The 12,126-nt window shown below is 40.2% G+C and overlaps 1 protein-coding gene across 3 annotated transcripts in view; it reads right to left on the reverse strand.

The window, feature by feature from the left end:
- The window catches only part of FRS2 (fibroblast growth factor receptor substrate 2), an 81,868-nt gene that overhangs the window by 20,291 nt on the left and 49,451 nt on the right, over positions 1-12,126 (reverse strand). For all 3 annotated transcript variants that reach the window (XR_005592793.1, XM_039520514.1, XM_039520515.1), the window contains exons 2-3: positions 3,965-4,065; positions 1,436-1,527 (exon numbers count right to left, since the gene is read on the reverse strand). Coding sequence is in view for 2 of the 3 variants with exons in the window: in XM_039520514.1 (XP_039376448.1) it covers positions 1,436-1,501 (66 nt within the window). In the remaining variant the exon portion in view is untranslated. The remainder of the gene's footprint in view (positions 1-1,435; positions 1,528-3,964; positions 4,066-12,126) is intronic.

Below are 12,126 nucleotides of genomic sequence, written 5' to 3' on the forward strand. Positions count from 1 at the left end.
CTTTTTTTAAAAAAGAAGTGTATGTTTAAAGCAGTGTGTATCAAAAGGTGCAAATCATTACTGTAACTTGTTACCTCAACATTACAGACGTTTGAAGTAGAAAGGCTAAGTCCAATAAAATCTAAGAGTCTGTATTTTTAATATGTAATATGTGCATTAAAACTGTTACCACACCCTCTTTATCCCTGATAGAACTTGGACAATTCCCACATTTATTCACACTGTAACAACCCCTATTTCAGTGCCTTTTGTCCTAACCACTCCTTACTCAATAGAAAAACTAGTTAGAATTAATTTTCTTCTTAAAAAGAGAGTTATTGTCAAACGGAAATCTAGTCAATTTTTAAAAAGGAGAAGTTGTTTCACCTGCCACTGAGACTCCTAACATTTTCTGTGGTTTCGCAAATAATCTCTTTTTTCTCTCCCTGGTTTTTAAGTAAAAGACTCGCACAAACAACAGAGGCGTTAACTGTATAGTGGGAAAAGAGAAACTGACTACCAAACAAAATGCTGTCAAAGCACAAATTGAAAAACAGAAATAAAGTCTCTGATCTTTCAGTTATTAGGTGCTATTTGTAACAAAAGTATGTAAAAATGTCCAGACATTAAATGTGGTATTTAAGGTAACAACATCCCCTTAAGTTGTCTGCAAAAGTCACTGTTCATGATGGAAAGTACAGCCACTCACCCTCATTCTCCTGGGATCTCGGTGAGACAGAGTGGGACAGAAAATCAAATATCAATCTTGTGTATCTGGGCAACATGAGACCATTGCAGTCAATATGACTACTTATGGTTAAGGTTAAGCACATACGTAAAAAGTATCTGCAGGCCTAAAACTCCTAGGAATTCTTTGCATGAGACAACAAAGACTTGGAAATACCACTTCTTCTTCTTCAAGTAAAGCAAGTTTTCACAAAAATGCTACATTAATACTGACCTTCTGTTTAAATGGAGATACACTACCCAAGAATTGCCTAAGACACATGGCTTTTCACCTTACAGAAGACCAAAGGTCTATGAATATCCATCACTACTCAAAACCAGACCTGTTTAAAATATTCCTTTTACTGGACCTAATATAGGGCTCCTTAGGGATAAAGAAGACTTCTTAGCCATACAAACTGGTAAGTCTCTGATGGCTTGATTTTCATAAACATTACAGGTTTCAGAGTAGCAGCTGTGTTAGTCTGTATCCGCAAAAATAACAGGATAATAAGCTTTCGTGGGCTATAGCCCACTTCATCCAATGAAGTGGGCTGTAGCCCACGAAAGCTTATGCTCAAATAAATTTGTTAGTCTCTAAGATGCCACAAGTACTCCTGTTCTTTTTATAAACATTACAAACACTTTCTTCATTCCAATTCTTATATCTGGATTCTATTTTGCAAGAGAATGACAAAATAGTTTGCAACACAAAAAATCAACTGCTTACCTTAAACTTGTTTCGATGGTTGTCTGGGACAGTCTCTTTATCTGGACAGCTACAGCAGCTACCCATGGCTTCTTTAGAAGACCATGTAATCTCTAGAGCCAAAAAAGAAAGTGGTAATTTACTTGGGGGAAAGGAACTCAAGAATACCCAAGGTAGATTTATTTAAATAAAAAGACATTTACATCAACAATTTTAATCATGATTTAAATCAGCAAGCAGGAAAGCTTGATTTAAGGTCTTTTTTTTTTTTTGCATTTGTTCTTTTTATTTTCCTAACAAAGATGGTTCTTACTGGTTGATGTAATCATTAAAAACATGTTCATTTGCAACTACTAAATATAGCCTTTACACTAAATTTGGTACTTGTTGCTAATCAGGAATATACATAATATCTGTTCATATTTATTTAAGCAACTGTATAGCTTAACATTTCAGATTAATTTTTACATTATATTGTGTTAGAAAATAGTTAATGATTAATTTATTTACTAGATTAATATTTTACTCATGATTTAAGTCAAGTTGTATTTGGATGAAAATTGCAATTCAATTAATAACACTTTTAAAATTCTGTTTTTAATTCAATAAAACTACCTTGAATATGATAGATAACTAAGGGGAAAGGTAAGTTTACCAAAACATGTTTTGTATTTAAATTTGATTAAACAAAGTAAGTACTTGTAGTTAGTGAATTGAACTAATAGTTTCTGGTCACCATGTCTTTGACTACTTTTAAAATCTTGAATCTCACTCTCTCATATCTCATTTTTGTTCATAGATTGGAAGAGGAAAACAAGTTTTCCTGCTTTTTTGATTCCCAACCAGTTTCTTAACTTTGAATGAACTTATCATTGAACTAAAACTAGTTGAATAAACTGATTTTTAGAAAATATTCTCTCTCTATCTGCAGAAGAGACTACTGCTATCAAAAGTTGGTTTCACATTTCAACACACTTTGGTTCTAGGTACTTAATCAGTGACTTTCTCCAAGTCAGTGTTCTGACTATCTTTTAAACTTCAGCATCTAATATGGACTGATTTTTTTTAATTAAATGATTTTTAATAGATTTTAGTAGGTTTAGGATAGGTTGTCAATTTTAAATATATTTTTAAAAATATACCTGTTTAATTTAAATCCCTTTTTAAACTTAAAATTAATTTTCAGACACCCCAATAATATCCACTAACCATATATACATCTCATTGACACAACAAAACCAAATGCACTAATATTTCTCCTTGAGATGACAAATGTCTGACGTATTTTGCAGCAGTCACACAAGCTGTTATAAAAATATTAAAACATTACATAATAACATGCCATTTTTTTAATTTATATTTTCTAACAATTTGACTGGAAAAAAAGAATGTCCATACAAAGCTGTGAGAATCCTGCCATAAGTAACCAAATAGATTCATTTGAGCTGTGAACTGAATTCCCATGACAACATTCGGAAATGTTTCTTGGTGAGACCCTCGCCCCTCTCCAAACTATTCATACTGGGCCAAAAGGCTCTAAAAGACCCAGTTCTGGCTCAGGGAGAATTTCCCCAGCACAGGCACCATGAAGATAGCCTATGGATCCTTACCCAAACTCCAGTTATAAGAAGTATGCACCAGGACAGTGTCCCAGCAGCAGACAGCACTACAAGTCCCTAGGAAAGCTCTGGAAGGCTGCCCTAACTTAGAAAGGCTCCAGGGATGTCCCTGATGTAGCTCAGACCTCTCCAGCCTCCAAAGCATCCCAGTATTGGGAGTGCCCTTGGAGGCATAGCACAGAAGCTCACCCAGGGACATTGGAACTGGGGGAGGGGCAGGGGTCCTGTAGTCCAGTGGCTCTCAAACTTTTGTACTGGTGACTCCTTTTGCATAGCAAGCCTCTGAGTGCGACCCCCCTTATACATTAAAAATACTTTTTTATATATTTAACACCATTATAAATGCTGGAGGAAAAGCAGGGTTTAGGATGGAGGCTGACAGCTCGCGACCCCCCCATATAATAACCTCGTGACACCCTGAGGGGTCCCGACCCCCAGTTTGAGAACCCCTGCTGTAGTCTATTGATGCTGCTCGTTTATTTTGAGGAAGTATTCTTGAAAACATTAATTATGAAAGGTAGCTGTAATGCAGATAGATATTAAAGTTAACACAAATAAACACATTTACAACAGAAGGGCTTGCTCTGTGGTCCACAGAGCACTTCCATATGGGTGCAGAGCTGTTTCAGTTACAATGGGGAAGCATGACTTGCAGATATAGAGCAATGGAAGTTGCAGATGAAGTGAAGAGATCTGGTACTTAATTTTCAACTCTACCCCCTCCCCCCCCCCAAGAAGAGGAAATAAATAGAGATACAAAAAGGGAGAAGGGAAATATAATCCAATAGTCAGAGGAGTTTATAGTTTTGCCTCCTTAATGTTTTAGGACACAGAGCACTTAAAGCTATTTCAGGGACAGTGTGGAATTGAGGTTAAAAAGCCCACAGTATGGAAGCTTGAGAACTGGTGGAACTTAACTAAATTCACTCACCTAGATTTGGCCATTAATATTCCTAGCCTCTGCTGCAGCATCAGGACTTCTGTCATACTTCAAAATGGCATGTTGTTGTCTCACATTAGCAACCACTTGAGCTAAAAATATAAGTGGGGGGGGGGGAGTTGAACAACTTGTCTTTATACATACTTTCCTTCAGCAAAAACTTGTTATTAATGTGCATTTATACATAGTCAACACTGTATTTTGGAGACATTGTATAGGGCTAGACTGCTTTAGGTACAGTTTTGTGTAAGAAGCAAATCTTTGCACAACAGTGCTGCCCCAGAAGGACCCCAGGGTCTCAGAGTCACAATACATTTCCTGCTCCCATCTTGCTTGCAGGGAGAAGAAATCTGCTAATACTGGTGCACTTGAGCAGTGGTTCTCAACCAGGGTACATAGAGATCTTCCAGGGGTTACGTCAAGAACTAGGGGTCATCAAATGAAATTAATAGGCAGCAGGTTTAAAACAAATACAAGGAAGTTCTTCTTCACGCAGCGCACAGTCAACTTGTGGAACTCCTTACCTGAGGAGGTTGTGAAGGCTAGGACTATAACAGAGTTTAAAAGAGAACTGGATAAATTCATGCTGGTTAAGTCCGTTAATGGCTATTAGCCAGGATGGGTAAGGAATGGTGTCCCTAGCCTCTGTTTGTCAGAGGATGGAGATGGATGGCAGGAGAGAGATCACTTGATCATTGCCTGTTAGGTCCACTCCCTCTGAGGCACCTGGCATTGGCCACTGTCAGTAGACAGGATACTGGGCTAGATGGACCTTTGGTCTGACCCGGTACGTCCGTTCTTATGTTGTTAATTCATCTAGATCAGTGTTTTTCAACCTGGGAGTCATGAGCCCCAGAGGAGTCACGGGAGAGGTTATGGAGGGATTGCAAGTGCAGGGCTGGCATTAGGGGGTGGCAAGCATGGCAACTGCCTGGGCCTCACACCACAGGGGGCCCCCGCAAAGCTAAGTTACATGCTTCAGCCTCAGGCGGCAGGGTTTGGGATTCAGAGTCCAGAAAGGACTACAATAGTCTGGAAAGGTTGAGAACCATTGCAATGGGGGACTATACCCACTCTCTACCCACACCCCACCTACTTGAGAGAAGGGAAGTACCTGATACACAGACACATGGTGTATAGCAGGAGCTAACAGACACATTGGGGAGGCTGCACAGAGGAGCATGTGTGTCTCTTATTCCTTGTCCTACAGAAGGTGTAGGATAGTATCAATGGGTATTCTTAGCGTGTCAACCCTCCTTGCAACCCTCCACTGGCTTCTCCTTCTCTATCACAACATAAGTTGTTTGTCTTCACTTACAAGGCCCTTCATGAATTATCATCTCACTTACTACTGAAAGGTTGACTCCCGCCTTCAATTGAGTCATGATGCCAACTTCCACTGCCCACCTGTTTTCTCCCATGTTATCCTTCACTCTTGGGAGGTACCCCCTGGGAACATCTGTAAAGCTACCCCATTAACCACCTTCAGCTCCCTCCTTGAAACTCTCCTTTGATGTGATGCCTACAAAATCTTGACAATGGTTAGACTGTTGGTGGCATTGTTTATCAAGCTGACCAATGCTGTCTCATTGTTCCCTTGTACTCGTTTATATATCTTTAGACATCTGCTGTGTTATACTTAGATTGTAAGCTCTTTGGGACAGGGACTGTCTTTTTTTCCTGTATTTTTACAGTGCTTAGCACAATAGGGTCCTGATCCATGGCAAGGCTCCTAGGTGCCATGATAATACAAATTATTAATTAGGGATAGTATGGCTGACCCCATCTTTAAATTATATAGATTAAAAAGTAAAGTCGCTACAGTGGACATTCAAAAGCAGAATATCATAACACTGCTTGTTTTTCATTAGACAATAACAAAAACTTGAGTGATCACATTTAAGACACTACAATTACATACAAAACTGCACAAGCTTTGCTGAACTTTGATAAAATATGAGTTGTGCAGAGATGTAGGATGATCACTGTTTACATGCTGTACATTTAAGTGTGTGTGTATATACACAATGAAAAAATTATATACCTATGTTAACCATGTTTGCACTATATTGTTGCCTCGAAGACATGTGGTAGTCAATATCAAAGCCTTGCAGCAAGTGAGGATGTATAAATGATTTACATAATTGCATTACATTTTCCATTCAAATTGTTCTTTCAGGGAAAACTGCCTAACACCCACCTGAAGTCTGCCTACTCTAGCTTTCACTGTAACTTAGTTATTTGTAAACTCACGTCCTCCTCACAATCTTCTTTACTAGACTACATAAACTTCACTACCTCTGCCCCCCATGTATGTGTCTCATCTTCCAATCTTGATATCATTTCATCCTGCCCCCTTGCATTCATGCATTATGATACAGTTTTAAATTACACAGTCACATTTTTCCAAAAGACCCCCAGTTTATTCGATGCACAAGGGGGCAGAGTTAAAATTGAATGGGCATAAATCTGTCAACTCCTAATTTTTGATTGCTTGACTTTGCAACCTGTTAATATGGGGCGGGGGGAAGGTTGTATGTGATAAAAGATACAAAGTGTGCAATCATCCAAGTTAAAAAAAAAAATTGAGTGATTAGTGTGGGAAGTGAAAGAAAAGGAGCCTTTTTTCTCTAGCCCTCATTCCTTTGAAAGCTCTCCCGTCATCTGGGAGTTGGTTAGAGTATGGCTCTTCAAATCCAATAGCTACAACATGGCTAGGTCCATTTGCTCATAGGTTCCAGTTCTGACTGAGCAATGAGTAGCCCTGTGATCATGCCCACTTTGCCCAATAACTCAATTTTAAGTTCTTGCATTGCAAAACATGTTTATAAATTATTCCTTCAGTCAAAAGACATTGTAAGATGCCTTTCCTTCTCTAGCACATTCTTTTACCTCAAGGAAGTTTAGCCTTTTTAAAAAAACCAGAGTTCCCTCTGGCAGATTTTTAGCGTTGAACCATGAGATAATGGTTGACCACAGCTACACTAAATATACTTACATCATCTTTTTCACCTAGAGCATTCTAAATGCAACAATTTGGAAGACCACATCTACTTTTTAACCTTAAAATTAAAATGTCAGCATGCATGTATACACATGTACACACACACACACACACACACACACAATCTAGCTTTCTACTTTATGATATTTTTCTTCTTTAAGAAGGGGCTTAACCCTGAGTCCTGAAACTAGAACACAGAACTGCTGTGCTTTTATTTTAATGCTTACCTTAAATTCTAACTTTACATATCATATATATTTGATTTTAAAAAGGTAGAGAAGATAAATGATAGTCAACTTAAACTGGTTTTGAACATTAACTTATCTAGCACCAAAAAGCAGAATAGCTAGGACAGAAATCAGCGTAAACAATGAGGTTATTCCATTGCTCCTGAGATGCATTAATTCAACTTTAGCTTAAAGCTGTGTGTAATGTGTGAGGTTTTTTGTTTCTTGGTTTTTAAACTTAGGAACTCCATTAGGACTGCAAATTTGTGGCCAAAGAGTGAAGAGAATAAAGCTAACAAACTATTTTTTTCCACTACATGCATTTCCTTAACAGTTAATTTGAGATACTGGATGAACAATGTTTTTGAGATCACTAATTTACATTACAGTACACATTTTAATAATATAACTAATGCTGGGATACCTGGGTACTAAAGTCCAAGAAAATACAAATGTAACAGAACAAGGATCAAATCCTCAAACAGTTTTAATTCTTCCCATTCCTAAATATTTTTTTCCTCAAAATAAGTATATTAAAACAGTAAAATGAAAGTCATAGTTTGTCTAAACTCTAAACTAGTTAGCCAACAATTAATTTACTACGTTTGTACCAGAGTTGAAAGCAAATATTTAACATGCAATACCAAAAAGCTTACAGCACTCCTTGAATGTTACAATTAAGAATTTTCAGTTGCAGTAGTACTACCATGGTCAAAGGCTTCAGAAATACTTAACTGGGTTTTCACAACTGCCTGCTGTCAAAACAAGAAAAGGACTACATTCAATTTGTAGTCCCACTTAAACACCATAGTTAAATTCTAGGGCCAGCTCATTAAACAAAAATTTGGAAATTAGTTGCATTTGAAGCTTCAAGATAAATCCTTGAGATTTTGAAGGAGGAAAGTTGAATAACTGGAAAAACATGTTATGTTTGTGATGTGGATTGAACCTGGGAAGAATTCTATTTCATGGCCTCCCCTCTGGGCAGTGAATTCAAGTCACTGCCTGCTGGACAGTTGCATTTCAGTTTAATTAGAAGTAACAATCCCTCGAATAATTTTCAAACTCACTTTACAAAACTGCTCTTTTAGCTACAGAGTAAACTCTGTCATTTTATCACATTTTTATTAAGTGTCTGGTTTGCTCACTTTTCAGGTTAAATTAAGTATGCTACTGTAGCACAATCACAAAGCAGATGACTAAACATTTTCTTCTTTCAGATTCTTCTTGGTAAAATCATAACTTGACTTTTAAAACTGGAAATCATTTTAAAATCCTGGGCAAGTATGTGAAAAACACTCTGCTATCAATTTAATGCAGTGTTTCCCAAACTTGGGATGCTGCTTGTGTAGGGAAAGCCCCTGGTGGGCTGGGCCAGTTTGTTCACGTCACGTCCGCAGGTTCAGCCAATCGCGGCTCCCACTGGCCGCGGTTTGCTGCTCCAGGCCAATGGGAGCTGCTGGAAGCGGCGCGGGCCAAGGGATATACTGGCCGCTACTTCCAGCGGCTCCCATTGGCCTGGACCAGCGAACCGTGGCCAGTGGGAGCCGCGATCGGCCGAACCTGCGGATGCAGCAGGTAAACAAACCAGCCCAGCTTGCCAGGGGCTTTCCTTACACAAGCGGCATCCCAAGTTTGGGAAACACTGATTTAACAGAAGCATTGTGCTGAAAATACCAGTGGTAACACCAACAATGAATTATGTAAGAGAATGAACAAAAAAGGCCAGTTATTTTTTCTAAATTATTGAAACACGAAAAAACAAGTTTTTGAGTCTGCAATCTGTTCAGACTTCAAATTTAGCGTACAGTATTTCAAGTCCCTTCACTGGAAAGGCAAAATTCTGTCTTACCTGTGAGTTTTCTTTCTAGAATCCTCCATGTCAGATAGTCTTTGTAGTAGGGCAGTCCCCATCTCTATGGCAAGGGGAAGCATACTAAATCTCTTACCTGAGCATGGGCTTCGGCATGCCTCAGGAAGAGGTAATGATCATTCTGGAGAGTATTTTTTTTCCAGCTTTGGAAGCTATATAAAAGTTTGCAAGTGCTAGTCAACACAAACCATTTGCAGCAGAGCCTTGACAAGAAATTTAGGAATTTCTTGGAAGAATACCCTCTTCTGTTTCACGCCTCTTAAGAAAGTAAACAATAGTGGGGGGAGGAGGGGAATTGGACATTAATCAATTCTCTGAGGGAGGGTCAGACTGCAACATGGAGGTTCCTCGGATGAAAATTCGAGACAGAATTTTCCCTTCCAGTCCCTTCCATATCAAGAGTCTTCACAGTGGGAAACAGCAAATAATCCCTTGGGAGGGAGGATTCCATTTACTCCTGTGGAACTGAAAAGGAATTTACAGAACAAGGTACCTGAGTAATCCTTAACACCCTTTTACCAAATGCTGCAGAAAGTCAACTCTAGTGTCTGAAAAAGTTGAGGGAAAACCTTGTAGTAGCCTTACGGATTTCCTTTTAAGATTTCCAGCCACAAAAAAGTCACTGCTCTTTTCACTGAGTGCACAGAAACAAAAGGAGAAGAGCGTTGAATGCCTCTGCTATAAACATCTTTATCTGTAGGCTCTTCCTTAGGATGCCTGGATTCAACCAGAAGGGCAATATAAAATTTCCTATTATATAAGAAAGATTGTAGTGACCTTAGGGATGGAGGGCTGGCTAATTCACAAAACTACCACGTTTGAGAGAAAGTATAAGTCAGGTTTCATCGATAGACTACCAAAAACAAACTCTCTTGGACAAGAAAGTGGTGAATAAGCAAGATACTTTCAGTGAGAAGGGAAAGGCACCTACCCACCTGTGAGACTGAAAGGGGTTCTATTAAAACTTGTAAGACATAGATTAAGATCATGCCAAGAGCCTCCATATTGCCAGAGGACTGATAAAAATGGCGGTTGTTAGGAATCTATCATATGGCAATAATGAGAGATTCTTATGCATTTTTTACAATGCAATATGCCAACAGAAACTGACTTGTCTTTCTAAAACAGTGGTCCCCAAACTGTGGGGCTCTCCCCCCTAGAGGGGGATGGAGGAACATTCAGAGGTCACAGTGGGGCCTGGTGCCAGCTCTGACAGGGGGCAGGGAGGGAGTGCCACTGAACTCCTCTTCATCCCCAGCTCTGCTCCAGCCCTGCCCCACCCCCAGTCTTGGCCTCCGACCACTGCAGCTCCCCAATCCTGGCCCCACTCCTGATCCCAGCTATGGTCCCCCCCTTACCCTTGTCCACACCCGCCCCTCCCCCCCAGGAGCAGTGGCCCTGCTTCTGGCTCCGGCTTTGCGCGGGGGGGGGGGCGCAACAGGGGTCAGAGGGGCAACCATGAAAAGTTTGGGGACCACTGCTCTAGAACAAAAAAAGTGCTGACCTTGACGTCTGTGGTCAGGGTGTCTTGCAAAAACAAACAAACCAACAAAAAAACACTGTGTCCCTTTGTGTCATCTGACTTTCCTGATATGTATCCCTTGTAACACCAATATATAAACATCACATGATACATAGACATCATTTGTGAATTTCCTCCAAAATGCTAGGAGAATGTTTTTTGCACTGTTGTTGTAGCCACACTGGTTCCAGGACATTAGAGACACAAAATAGGTGAGGTTATAGTATCTTTTATTGGGCTAACTTTTGTTGGTGAAAAAAAAACTTTTGAGCTACACAGAGCTCTTCTTCAGGTCATCTTCCCGGATGTAACCAAGGCTGATGGAAGCCAGAGTGGCAGTGGTGTAACAAACAGGCTACTGGAATCAGAGTGCTGAACCCAAGCTCCTTAACACAGCTACTCGGTGCGTGCTTGTGTGCTGGCTGGAAACACCCCATCACACCCCAGAATGTGACCTGAATTGCTCTGTGTAGCTTGAAAGCTTGTCTCTTTCACCAACAGAAGTTGATCCAATAAAAGATATTACCTCACCCACCCTATCTCTCTAGGAGAATGTTTATCAGCTTCTTAGAATGAGCATCTGTAATTCTTTCCTATCTGCTTCCCAGCTGACTGATTAGGCAGCACTGGATATTGGTTCAAGATGGGTCCCTGTTGCAGTAGTGGGTGGAAGGGGGAGGGGCACAAGAAGGAGGGGTGGGGTCTGAGACAAGGTTCCAATGGGTCAGGTCTAGGAAACAAGGCATGAGGGTTAATGAGGTGTAATCACTGTAGTATGCTCCTTCACAATCTGTTACCACTTTGATCCTCAGTGGCTGCAGGGCATTGGGGATAGAAAGGAAACAAAAATACTTTTAGCCCACTTTCACAGATATGGGGACCAAAGCCTCCGCTTTTGAGTGTGCATCTCACATGATACCTCTTGGCTTTCCAACTGAAGTTGGATGCAAATTGGTTCATCAATAGGCTTTAAGCCTGACCCGTGAGGCACAGAAAGGCTAGCTGATCTAAACTGCATTCCTTTGGTTCTAAGTGCATCTTCAGATGCCGACTTTCCTTTGTGTAGAACCATGGGGAGAGGGAGGGAGGGCAAGTGAGCATACATGCATGTTTCTGCCGAGGGCACAAGCAAGAATTCTTCTCCCAGCAGGGCTGAAGATCTTCAGCCTTAGCAGCCACATACAGACTGTTTCCAAAGAATCAAAAATGCTGGAAATCCAGGAGTAAACTTGACAGCCCACAGAACGAGACAGGTTATACTCCATGTCTCGTCTTTGGGCTATATCCCTCTCCCAAGTCAACTAGGAGTCCAGCTATGTTCCCCTTACATGGGGTCTGGTATCTGTGCAGATGACCAGTTTCTCCAGACCCAACATCAGGCAGCTGTTAAATAATATTAAGAATGAGTTCATTGAGATACCAATAATGGATCTGGACCAAAACCTTTATATACTATTTTGTTGCAACTGCTGGCTGGAAGTGAAGCAAGAATTGTGCCAGCCATACACACAAGACCAACTAGCCCAG

The sequence above is a fragment of the Mauremys reevesii genome, linkage group 1, assembly GCF_016161935.1.
Source record: "Mauremys reevesii isolate NIE-2019 linkage group 1, ASM1616193v1, whole genome shotgun sequence".
In the NCBI taxonomy this organism is placed as follows: Eukaryota; Metazoa; Chordata; order Testudines; family Geoemydidae; genus Mauremys; species Mauremys reevesii.